This window comes from Poecilia mexicana, unplaced genomic scaffold (assembly GCF_051168715.1).
Source record: "Poecilia mexicana isolate PSO_F unplaced genomic scaffold, ASM5116871v1 scaffold_9, whole genome shotgun sequence".
NCBI lineage: Eukaryota > Metazoa > Chordata > Actinopteri > Cyprinodontiformes > Poeciliidae > Poecilia > Poecilia mexicana.
The window spans coordinates 26,885,347-26,898,507 of record NW_028263378.1 but is presented as its reverse complement, the minus strand read 5'-3'; the positions used below and the strand labels follow the sequence as shown (position 1 = coordinate 26,898,507).

The 13,161-nt window shown below is 41.2% G+C and overlaps 1 protein-coding gene across 1 annotated transcript in view; it reads right to left on the bottom strand.

Moving 5' to 3' along the window:
• zdhhc8b (zDHHC palmitoyltransferase 8b) overlaps positions 1 to 13,161 on the bottom strand; it is an 82,422-nt gene that overhangs the window by 3,881 nt on the left and 65,380 nt on the right. The window contains exons 3-10 of the mRNA XM_014985980.2: positions 6,841 to 6,998; positions 5,452 to 5,624; positions 5,225 to 5,327; positions 5,007 to 5,098; positions 3,681 to 3,813; positions 2,441 to 2,546; positions 1,164 to 1,270; positions 15 to 1,078 (exon numbers count right to left, since the gene is read on the bottom strand). Coding sequence (XP_014841466.2) covers positions 15 to 1,078; positions 1,164 to 1,270; positions 2,441 to 2,546; positions 3,681 to 3,813; positions 5,007 to 5,098; positions 5,225 to 5,327; positions 5,452 to 5,624; positions 6,841 to 6,998 — 1,936 coding nt within the window. The remainder of the gene's footprint in view (positions 1 to 14; positions 1,079 to 1,163; positions 1,271 to 2,440; positions 2,547 to 3,680; positions 3,814 to 5,006; positions 5,099 to 5,224; positions 5,328 to 5,451; positions 5,625 to 6,840; positions 6,999 to 13,161) is intronic.

Below are 13,161 nucleotides of genomic sequence, written 5' to 3'. Positions count from 1 at the left end.
GTCAGGATTCATACCTCTGGCCCCCTAACCGAGGGGAGTCTGTCCTGTCGTGAGCGCTGATGTAGGAAAGTTTCTGGTGGGAGTAGGAGGGGGATCGGGGCATGGCTGGGGATCGGGGCTTGTGGGTGGGGGAGCGATAGGAGCCTTCATGGCTGGGGGCCCTGCCCTGGCTGCTGTTAGAGCTGCTGTGGTCTGTGTGTAAGGAGGTGGATGAAGTCCTGGGGGCCCGGCCAAGAGTGGTACCAGCGTGACGCAATACGGGGGTTCTTTGGCCGTAGTTTGCCAGCCCGACCCCCATCAGATTGTCCCTGGAGCCACCGTACGCTGGCGGTGTCGGGCCTCTAGACCCGTGTCCACGAGGTCCATCTAGGAAGCTGGCGTTGGCGGGTGGGCCATAACCTGCGTCGAACACGCCAGAGTCCTGGACGTAGATATGGGTCTGGGAGCGTCCGTGCAGCATCTGCCGCTTTTCCCTCTCCTCCTTCTCCTTCCTCTCCTGGATGGAGGCCATTATGGTTTGGGAGAGGTTATCATAGCGCACCGGAGATGGCTCTCTGTCCCTTAGGTGAGGGGATTGTCTGCCCAACCCTCTGGGAGGCATCACCGGACTGTAAGTTTGAGCAACCTGTTGTCTGTGGATCTCAGATTCCCGGATGTGGCACATTTTGGTGGGCAGGTAGGGTGAATGGAATCCCATGGATGGCATACCCCGGTGGGCCATGCACTCATTGGCACTGGCTGGAGAGATGCTGGGGTTGAGCAGGCTGTCGTAGGACAGGCTGCCGTTACGGTTGGAGAGAGTGTTCGGAGAGAAAACACCCTTGTATGCAGTGGAAGCGACTGTCTGGGGCGGCAGCACCTGCAGCTGGCCCTTCTCTGGCCGGTGGTGACCTTGCTTCAGGCTGAGCGTGCGGGAATTGGTGGAATCGGCATCCAGCTGGTGAGGTGAGGACTGGAAAGTGCGGTGGAGCGGAGCGTTGGCATACTCGGGCAGATCGAGGTTTGGCTCAGATCGGTAGTCGGATCGTACACCTTCTTCCAAGATGGCTGAATTTTTTCGACCATCTGGCATAACGATCTGAGAAGCAAAGGAGGGAACAAACAGCTCTCATAAACCTTGAAATAATAGTTCTGAGCCAAAAAAAGGAAAGATCTCTACTTACCTTCTCTCCAGCAGTGTGGTAGTGGACTTTTGGCATTGTGCCAAAGGATGGCTTGAATCTGTACATGGCTGGCGTGGAAGGGTGGGTTTTTCCAGAAAGAGAGCTTTCTATACAAACAAAACATACAAAGAAAACACTTCATAGTTGCTTTTTGTTTTTTTGTTTTTTTTATACAAGTGACATTCTCTGTGCTCTAATAATGAATAAAAGGAAGCATAAAAGGTAATAAAAAAACAAGTGTGCTTACACGACAATTTGAAATGGTTGACAGTGCTGTTGGTGTACCCCAAGGTCCTACACTGGGTACTCTGCTTTTTATTTTATTGAAATTTTACATTCAATGGAGTAAAGATAGGCTTTCAATTGCAATGGTTAAGATTTGACTGGCTCTGAAGTTCATTCTTGCATGTCATGTTGACAACTATCAAAGCATGGTAATAAACATCCAGACTCGGATGTTATAGTGGCAGGAAAAAAGATTGTTAGGATTGTTGGTAGTCCACTGTTAACACTGGATTTCCAACGTAGTTTTAAAACAAAGGAAGATGAGTATATTTTTAGCTATTTTATTAGTGTTTAAATTTTTGCATGGTTTGTCCTCTCCCCCACTGAATTATATTCTTTCAGCAAAGTCAAAATTTGTCCATGAGAGCTGTAGCCAGCAGGGACTGTAGAATCACCCCTTTAATGAAAAATTGACAAAATGATTAGACCCTTTTCAACAGATACGCTTCAGAAACACCTGCAGCACTTTCAAGCACCACCAGATGGCAGTAGTGCTCTGTGGATAATCAAAACGTGTTCCCTCCCTGACATAATGCAGCATGACGCTGTGGATCTTCAGTAGCTAACCTGCTGTTTACATTGCTTTATCCTTCTCTGACACTTCATGCTGATGAATGGGACTCTACCCAGTCAGTACCATTCACACCGATTTATGCAACCATTGAAGCTAAAGAAATCATTTTTGGACAACCCACAAAAGAAAGGGCAGTGATTCATTTAATTTCTTTCCATTTTTTTTCCGACAAATTTGGTGCTGATTCACTGTGCAGAGCTGGTCTCGTCAATACAGATCAAGCCAGTTCCTTGGCTCAGACACTAAAATGACCAAAGACTGTTGGAACAAATATGAACTATCCAGAGCCAACTCCAGTATCTAGGACACTTGTGATCTACGGATGGAGTTTGGGAACGTTGTCTTTTGGTGCAACTCTACCAGAAAAGACAAACCAGGATCGGATCACGAGTACCAGAAGTGCAAAGGAGCGTCGTACCTTCGCTGGACGTCAGCTGGCCTTTCAGCTGGTTGTACCTGTCAGCTTTGGGGGGCAGCGGCGGCTGGGTTTCTTTGCCGTCCAGGCCGTCGATGCTGCTTTTGGACTACGAGGAGGAGAGGGAGAGTTAAAGGCATCCAGAACAGGTGGGGGGGATTGGCACATATAACTGAGAGGACCATCTGTTGTTGCTAAGGATGCACTAATAATGCAACTCCCACAGACGGCTGCATGAAGCAATAACTCAACTTAAATGCATTCTTTTTTAAGTGGAAACTAATGAAGGATAAAAACATTTTCCATGCGTCTTACATGAGTATTTAGTTAGTCAACCTTTATGCCTACGTAGCTCTGTTAGGAGTGGAATCTACAGGGGTTACTGCTAGCCGCCAATGTAGCATCAAGCTGTTTGCCAGTCAGAGATGAAATGTAAAACTTCCAAATTTGTGATAAAAAAAAAACAAAACTATTTTATTAAATGAGTTACAACAACATTTAATTTCTTTTTGGGACCAGTAAAGTATTTTTGAATTTAAATGTGAATATTTAAACCCGAGTGATGCATCAGTCTGTTAGCACGATAGGCTATTAGCAGTCCGTTAGCAGCAGCCTGGTAAACGGTGGTTTGGTTCCTCTATGATTTACTGCTCTTCCTTAGGCAGCTAGCCGTGTTTGGATGGAGCAGTTTGTGGGTGCTACATGACAACATTTTAGAAAAAGTTCAAGGCGTACAAATATTTTTGCAAATCCCATAAAGCTGTGGAAAAGATTTTATTTAAGTATTTGTGTTATGAAACGACTTAAAAGCAGTGACATTTAAACAGTTTCTCGGAACATGTTGTCTTTAAGAGCTCCTTTAATTGGCATCATTATGTGTCAGTAAATCTCCCTCCATGCTGTCGACAAAGGCAAGATGTCTGACTGAGATACAAAACCATAAATTCAAAACGTTGCCCCTTTTCTCTTTTTTTTTTTTTTACTGTAACCATGCACTGAATCCAGACAAACAGAACAAAATTTCTGAGTTATTACTAATCAAATTCTTTGTCTCCTGTCTGAGTCACTTGTTTTTGAAGTCAAAGAGTCTAATAATGTCCTGAGGCAGCCACGTGGAAATGCTCTGATATAAAGGACTTGACTATTGTCTAAAAATGGGGAAGTATGACAACGATGGAGGATGTGGGTTTGACGATGAGGGTTTTTGGAGCGGGGAGTTCAGTGGTAACTGCAAGCTGCTCACCTTGGAGTTCGTTATCGTGCTGTGCATGCCGTTGTCGCTGACTTTGATGGTGATCTGCTGGTCAGAGAGGTCCGGTCGGATAAACGGGGGCTGAATTTTGACGTGGGGCCTCTTCCTGGGGTCCAACACGTACCTGTACAAGATGGCGGCACGTGAACACAAAAGCTCTTCATCCAGGACTCAGCTTTCCTGACATGTGCTGAACTTTAGACCCAACATGCTCAAACGCGGTACAGATGCTACCGGTCATACTGGAAATGTTGGTATCAAACATCTGGAAGGTAAATGTTTTTTTCTTCACTTTTCAAAAGAGAAAATAGAAAACAGGAGGGATTAGCTAAAGCGTATACTCAGTGACCAGGTTAACACCTGATATTTAAAAAAAATAATAATTAGATGATATTTTTAGATTGTTTTATTATCTTTGGAGAGAAACCTGTCTGACTTCCTGTCAGAAATAAATTTCTCTGTTGAATGAAAAAAACATTTTGATCCTAAATCTGCCAGGTGTATGAATAATTTTAGACTTAACTGTAAGTCGGGTTATGCTGTATTGCGAATATATCTGCTGGTACTCTTGGACAACCAAGAGTACCAAACAAACAAATTATTCCAAAATTGGAAATATTTTTTGGAAAAGATGGGATTTCTTTTTCTTTTTTCTATTGAATCTAACAAACTACAAATGCCTTTGTTGCTCTCTTTTGTATTTTTAAGCAAATACAAGATTACCAAATCATCATCCCTGACTGACTACCGGATTTGTAAAAAAAAAGAAAAAAAAAAAAGGTGTTTCCTGTAGCAATCAGACTAAACCTGACTTGAACCAGCGTTTGTGTAAATCCAAAAATTAGTTAAACAGCAGCTACAGATAACGGAGGGCATCTTAAGTGCCTTATCTCACTTGGATTTCAAATATCTGCTCACTTTAAGAACCTTCTGTTGGACGACAAATCATCCTGACTGCCTCTGCTTCCCATTAGCCATTTCTGTGCAGAGTGAGTGAAATCTCTCAGCCATCTGCCTTTCCCCCCACAGGGTTCTGCTGGCTGCTGTCAGACAGAACCACATACATGCAGGACACCGCTGCAACCGGCTCAGTCCATGCACAGCCTGTATTTGTCACTGCAGTGACTGGGTGGGGCTGATCAGTCTGTGCAAACAGCATGGATGTGCTTTTAATGAGCCACAGCACATGCATGCATCTGGATTCGTGTGCTGACTCATGCTGCACACGGGTGTCCATGGGGAAGAGGGGGAAAAAAAGTTAAAATGCATGCAAGTGTGTGTGTGTGTACGCTCACACATTGGAGCATAGCATGTTACCTGGGCGCCAGCGGACTGCATAAGACGTACTCCACGTTGCCACAGCAACCCTTGGTGAATGGATTTACTCCCCCACGAAACTTGCCCGTCACCTGAGGAGGCACGATGCGTCACAAGGTCGTACAAAACGCGCACGCGAATATATACAGACAGAGGAGAACAATCAGAAGAACGAACGTGTGTGATTTTTATTGCAGTCGTTCATCAGCGCCCCTCACCTGTTCATTAGTCGTTCGACCCCGAGCTACGAGCACCATGTGGAAGCCCGTGAGGCCCATAACCGGGATGAAGAACAGCCCCGCTATGCACATCACCACCATGCTGGTGCGCACAAGTCAAGGCGAAACGTAGAAATCCTGCTCAGCTGCCGTTATCGATTTATATAGGAGGGGATTTTTTAAAACTCTATATACTACAGTTTAGCACTGCGGCAGTAAAAGGATACGTGACGGTGGTGTGAAGACCTCCCAGCTTTTCTCTGTGGTGGAGGACAAATATGAGGCCGAAGGAGAAGACTCCCACCATGTGAACGCTCAACGACAGCAAGAAGAGGAAGAAGTAACGGTAGTTCCTCCGACCGATGCAGTTGTTCACCCAGGGACAGTGATGGTCGAAATCCTGAGGAGAGCAGAGGAAGGTACTGTAAGACGCTTGTAGAAACACACGCAAAATATGATACTCAAGCCAAAAGGCCACTCTACAAAAATACTAATGAAATTTATGAAAACGTCAGAATCTTAGAGCAGTAGGATGTATTTTTAATGCATATAGTGTTATTTTATAAGATCAAAGTAACTATTTTACCTCCAATTGTTCTAAAAATTTTGTATATATTGAACATGTTTCTTTAAACATCCTGTTCTCTCTGAAACTCCGCCTTCAGGAAGTCATCAAAGCACCGCTCCTCCATTAACCCTTTAATGTTTTTACCAGCATTTCACTGAGAAGTAGCTCCTATAATGAGCTCAGCAGATGCTCAGTTCCACCATTTGTTTGCTAATTATTGATGGCTAGTTTGAAGGAGCTGAGTGAGGAAATCACGAGGTAGAGCTGCTCTGTGAGGTGCTTGGAAACTGTAGCTCGGAGGAGGAGCTTGGTCCTTTAAGGCAGAGCTTGGTCCACCCAGGTGTTTTGCACTGCTGAATGGCTGCCAAGGGAGATGAAAGGATTTCTCAAACATGCATGTTCATCGGCCATCGAGGCAATGCTCCAGGTATGTTTTTGGCGAGAGAATAACATGTCGTGACATAATACTTCCCCTTTAACAGATAAAAGAAAAGCCTCTCAAATCAAACAATTTAGCCATTTACTTCAATGTGAGACAGTGAGGAAAAATTATGTGTCAATCTATATAGTGATTGTAAACATGTGGTTGTGACATTCCTTTGGCAAACATTCAAACATTTCTCTTAATTTAATGATAAGAAATTCCATCTACCAAACCCAAAAGAATGTGTGACGTTTTGATACGCTGTGAGTAGATGTGCATATCTCTCTGAATTTATTTATTTGGTGCAACAGCAAGATAGGATTTTAAAACCTGATGCTGATAGCACCGTTATGTGGATGAAATGGCCAAGAGCTTCTATTCATGCCGGCAGCTATGGTCACTTACCGCTGCTCTCTTGCCAATTTCTTTGTGTTCTTGCGAGATAAACCGATATCCAAACACATTTTAGGTGAAAACAAGCGTTATGTTTCACAGGGCTGCTGAATCAGTCATTTCTGATATTTGTGATATGCTGCTATTAGTCTAACTTCCAGTCTAACCTTGGCACACGTTTAGGCTGCACGTGCGCTGAGGTGGTGCGCGTTTGTGTCCCCACATACACACCTCCACACAGTTGTCGCAGACGCTGCAGTGTGAGCAGCGGGGCGGCCTGTAGAAGTGGCAGGTGGCGCACCACTTCATCCGGACCTGAATGCCTTTGATCTCCACGTTTTTGTAAAGCGGCGCCCGGAAATCGTCGTCCTTGTCCTCATCCTCGTCAGCTACGAGACACAAACAGACACACACACACACACACACACACACACACGCACGCACACAGTGACGTTATCAAGAGTGCAGAGATGCCCGTGACGGATCAGGAGTAAAATCATTTAGCTCACTCATGTGTGACGAATGCAGACGTACGGACAGACGCGCGGTTTTGATTTATGATTCCATCTGACGGGGACAACGGGGAAGCACCTTAAACGAAGCTAGTCCCTGCTGTCGACTGCCTCCGGCGAGCGCAAACACACTGAGAGAACGAACGTTTCTGTGGACGTGACCTATTCAGTCTGCTGCGAACATTAACACAGATTAATGGGAATGTTGTGACTCAGCAAATAACTTGGCTTTATTTTTCTGCGTGCGAGTTCTCCACAAATTCATTTCACTCTTTGCTGAGAATGGTAACTAAAACCGCAACCTTCAACCGTCTTTTATTGCATTTTTTTTTTTTTTGGTTCCGTTTATGTAAAACCTAACCTTGTGACTGAAAGCACAAAGTGTTTATTTTCTAGCTGCAGCAGAAAATGGGAAAAAAAGTCTTTCACCTGATCAAAGGGTACATTCAACTGGAGCCTGAACTTGAGAAAATAATTTCACAGTACAATAATAACTGCGGGGAGAGCTAGGTAGGTTCTGTGGCAGAAAGTGAACCAAGGCAAGTAAAATAAAAGCGAGAGAGAGAGAGAGGGGGGTGGGGGGAACGAAACAAAAGCAGAGCACAGAAATAAGCAGCTCCACAGAAAGAGATTAGCTGTGTTATAATGGCTCTCAAGTCGATTTAAATAGATTTTAACAGGGAGAGAGCATCTTCTCTCTCTGCTTCTCTTCTACAAATTTTAATGCAAATAGGCAAAAAATAATGGCCCATTTACTACATTTCCAAAGACTTTTGTTGAGATTAGTAAATTAGTTAAATCATTATGATTACTATTATGTGTTGAGATGCTTTACCAAGGCCGAGAAAGAGTCACACGCTGTTAGACAAAGGGCCCATAGTAAAGAGTTACATTTTTGATTCTGTTAGACACTAAAGCATATTTCTCACGAGAAAACAGAAACTTATCAGGCCACAGAGACATGGTGTGATTTCAGGGAGTGTCTTCAGTTCATATAATCAGCTGCCCTCCTCTTTCTCCTGAGACGCTGCACAGACTTTTTTAGAAACTCTTCTCGGATGTAATGGTAAAGCGTCTCCTTTCAGCGCTGAAAGTTAATAAAATAAGTAAAGTCTGAATGCTTTTCTTGGCTGATTTTATGCTCCGTGTGTCAATACAAATTATGATTCATCGATTGAGACTCTCGTTCTCAACAGTTGGTAGCAGAGGATGGTTTTGTGTTGACACATGAGCAGAGATTGGACTGGCCGTTAAGGCGCAGACTTTCCGGAACAGTACTCTGGTGTAGGGCCCAAATAAAAGGTAAGGACACTTGTTCCTTAAAATACACCATTGTACTGTTTCTCAGGTCTGTATAAATTTCAGTTATCAGCCGTTGTCTGTACTGCTTTTCCCAGGTTTGTCTAAATTTCATATTCCTTTTACATTTCTGTTCAAATTGTGTTTCACTGGCCTGTCTACATGTTTAACTGTTCATAGGAATAAGTGAAGAAACAGTAGTTTTTAGGTGTAAAGAAACAGTAGTTTTTAGGTGTGAAGAAACAGTAGTTTTTAGGTGTGAAGAAACAGTAGTTTTTAGGTGTGAAGAAACAGTAGTTTTTAGGTGTGAAGAAACAGTAGTTTTTAGGTGTGAAGAAACAGTAGTTTTTAGGTGTGAAGAAACAGTAGTTTTTAGGTGTGAAGAAACAGTAGTTTTTAGGTGTGAAGAATTAGGTGTAAAGGTCGATTGGCACTGCAGAGGGAGGTCGCTGTCCCCGGCTTTTCCCGGACGCGGGGAAGGTAAAGGCGAGGTTTTGTCGGTTTTATCCTTGGGGAGTTCTGCCCCCTAAAAAGAACGCGTTAGCCAATCTGTGACTTGCTCCAGAAACACAAAAGTGTTGAGAGGGGTCCACCATAGGACAAAAGATAAGAGAATAAGATAAAGGTTGATTGCGATCTGATCCTCTGTAGTGTAATAAGTGAAATAAGTGATAAAAGAGGACATCATAGGAGCTGTAAAGCGTGGATCCATTTCTGTGTGTCTGAAAGCTGTGTGTGTGTCTGTCAGTTGTGTGTGTAAGCCTCTGCCGCTGAGCAGACGTTATGTGTTTAAATGTACTCTTTTATGTTTATTGCAATGTGTTTTAAAACCATGGTCAACATTGGGAACTTATAATCTGTGGGAGGATTTTGACTTTGTCTGCTGTGTTTGATTTCCTCGCCGCCGTGCGAGCAAAACTAAAAAAAAAAACAGAGAAAAGAGAGAAGAGGTGATTTTTGAGCCTAAATTTTGAACCTAAACAGATGGAGGGTGAATCTGAAAAGGGAAAATATGATCCAAAGTGGGGCATCGGGCCATGGATTGGGCTCGGTGAGCAAATAGAAGCATTAATAACCTATTTGTCAAAGCATGACGAATATGAAAATAAGGGAGAAAGAGAAAAACTAAAAAAAAGGGCTAGAATACCTGGTGCAGAAAGGAGGCGACCTGTTAAACAGCCTTTGGGAAATATTGGCTGGAAGCAATAAATGTCACTAAGGGAAAACTTATTGAAACTAAACTAATCCTGCACAATTCACTATATTCACATGTGGTAAAATGAACTGTATGAAGGATGAATGAAATTACATAACAGGTAAAATTGTAAACAAAATAAAGTGACATCTAATGTGTTGAAATTCTAGAAATTTTTGCTTAGCTGTTGATGGGTTAAAATTTGAACTTAATGAAACTTTAAAAATGAGGTTTATACCAGACTTGAACTTTATCATGGACTAATCAATATTTCTCTCTCTCATTATCTTATCAAAAACAGGATTCCTTTTTATTTGAAACTTGGTCACCTTAAAATGTCTAAAGAGGGAACAGAATTGGTAAATAAATATGAGTATGTGTTTGATTTAAAAGGTGATTAAGAAACAGCTCCAGATTCAATTAAGGTTCATTACAAAATATTCTTGTCTCAAACACAATTTATGATTCTAAATCCAGATAATTCGGTTACCTTACTTCAAAATGGGAAGTAGTATGTTAGAAGAGGAATAATCACATTTTAGCTTTGGTTTAAAACCAGATATCATTTATTACAAGACTGCTTCATTTAGTTTGACTTTTTTTTTCTTTTCTTTTCATTTTTATTAATATTATTCTTTTTATTTTTTCTAACAACTAACCAACTAATCTACTAACTGAACTAACTGTTCTTTTCAAAACACATGCGTGTTTGGTAGAAAGGCACAAATTGGACATGAAACTTTTAAAGTGGATATGATAATAATTGATTATGTAAAAACAAACTGATTGGACAACAAATGGCTCACAACATTTGTGTGCCTTAAATTTTGATTGAATTGATACATGAATCCAAGTCCAACAAAACATTTGATTTGAAACGCAAAGACATCTTACAGTACTGCATAATTTTTGTCTACATCTTTTGCTCCTCTGCCTAAATTGATGAATTTTTCTTTTGTCGGTTCACACAGAACATTGACACTGCTTTTTAGGAAAGCAATCCAAATTCTGATCTGAACTCTTTAAAATAATGCACCTTTTGGCCTTTGCAGTACAGTTTCAGTTGGACATTTTAGACATATGTAAAAAAAGAAGAGTCTCTGAACAATATTTTGTTTGTTTTCTATTTACATAAGAAAACAAAAGGGGGAAATGATAAATTATAAACATAAAACATTTCTGATAAATCTTTACATTTAGAACATCTCATAGTTTACTTTCAATTCTAGACAGAAGATTTGGAAAACTTGTGACACCCTGGAATATTTTAGTTTTGGAGAATAGCAACATGCAAAATTGCTTTCAAATTTTTAAATTATATCAACAGGGGGTGGAGAAGAAATAGACTCTAATTCCTAGTCGGTTTATAGATATGGTTAATTATGAATTTATTCATTTGACATTATTTAATGAGCTCTTACAGTGCCTTCCTGCATGACTGAAGTACAGAATTATATAGAAGCTCTTACTACATTAAAATTGGTCATTTAAAATTGAATAGCTTCAATCAGTATCTATGCCATGTTTATTTAAATATTCATGAATTTCCTGCATCACCTCTAATTTTAATTGTATAAAGTTACAGTTGGATGTAATTGTTGTCAGTAAGAAAACTTTGGTTAAAAGTACTATAAACTTCTACGGAGCCCCTGAGGGGACACGGGGAAAAATTCAGATAAAATGTGAACAACTTTTTAAATTCTAAAAAGAAAACTATACATAAATACAACACTCAGCTGTTTTGAAAAATATCAGGATAATGGTAACATTTTCATTAAGCGTGGCATCACAAGGATGCTTTTGTGTAAAATTGGACACTATTGAATTAATTATTTACATATGCATTTGAATAACCAATTTCTGAAAAGTGTATGTAGCTGAAATACAAATTTTGTTTACATTTTTAATGATCTTTGAGAGTTTAATTTTTGAGAGGAGTTGATTCCATAATCGGTTAATTCTGAAACATCTGAGGGTGAATCATCTTAACGCATTTCTATTTTATCTTTCCTTGGAGCTCAGAGACTGAGGCAGTGGCCCTTATCTGAGCAGCTCCAGTGACCCTGAGCCTGGCTGAAACAAAAAAAAGGAAACAAAATAAAGAGCCAATTCTTCATCTACGTCACAAGCTAAAGAAAAGACATTTAATTTATAATTATGTGAGCAAAAGGTGGCATACACTTTTATTTTCCTAATTTACTTTGTGTTTTACTCTAGCAGTTCTGCTTCCTGTGGTCTGACGGACTGTAGGGGCCGGGTTTTTGTAGGGGCCTCCGCTGTTCTTAGCCACGCTGACTTGGACATTTGCACTTTCTACACATGAATTATGCCATCTTCTGCTGGACTGCTGTCTGAGAGCAAAGACCTACTGGACGATTCTTACACCTTCTACAGAGGTCAGTGAGGTTGGACTGATTTTTCCTGTCGTCACCTGAAGGCGGATTGCAGTTTACAGGATCTCGCATTGGATGTCTGACTCTGATCTCTGAGGAAACACCTGGCTGAAGGCCGAGACCCAGGCGTCATTTCTGAGGGTCTCCTATGGCAGAAAAGACCAACGGCTTCTGCCCGACGTGAGACGGAGGTTTGAAAACAATGATTCATCTGCTGCATCTCTCTCTCTCCCACACAAGGGGGGCCACATACTTTGTCCAGATTTTTCTGCACAGTGGGACTGAATGCTGCCCTGGACAGATTCTGATGGGGCAAATGGAACATCACATGTAAAGTTGAACTGAGACTCAGAGGCGGTCCTGTTTGTTGCCATGGTTGGTCCTGGGATTTCCCTCAGTCTACAGGTTGGAGACAAAATGGCTGCCAACAAAACCTTGTAGCTCTTAAAGGTTTTTCTAGAATTTTTGAATTGTGTGATGCCACTTTTTCTCACCTTAAGTTTATTTACAGCAAATTCATTATCTACTGCCTTTGCACTCTGACCTCTGCTCTTTGACCCCCAGGATAAGTTTAACGGTGCAGCAGGGTGTTAGAACTCTCTGCAGTTCGCAGAAATATTGTTTACCTGAATGATTATAACTCTGTTTGTCCAACATCTGGCTAATATGTTTCTCTCCTCCAGCATGACAACGATTGAAACAGGATAAAAGTCGGTAAAATTGTTAATTTCCTGATTTATAAAAGCACATCCAACCACAATTGGTCTAAGTTCTAGTTGGCTAAAATTACAGTGGCTACAAATATAAAGACTATTATTTCAAGTTATGACTTAAATTTATTTGGAATCCATTTCAAATCTTAGGAAAATCTACTCTTTGGAAAATTACTCAACAAAATTAAGGGTTTACTGCACATTTTTTCTATCAACTATTAACTTCTTTCACTGAGGTGTAAACACCCTGGTTAAATTACATCCAACTGTTACAGTTAGCAATGAAAGCAAATTTGGGCTAAATGATTTTTGTGGGTTTCTTAGGAGTTTCTGTACCGAAACACTAAACAGTGTTCCGATACAGAAACAGGGGGAGATGAATGGAATTACTCTATTCAAGCAAATTCTGAGTTAATCTAATATATTGAGAATTTTTTCAC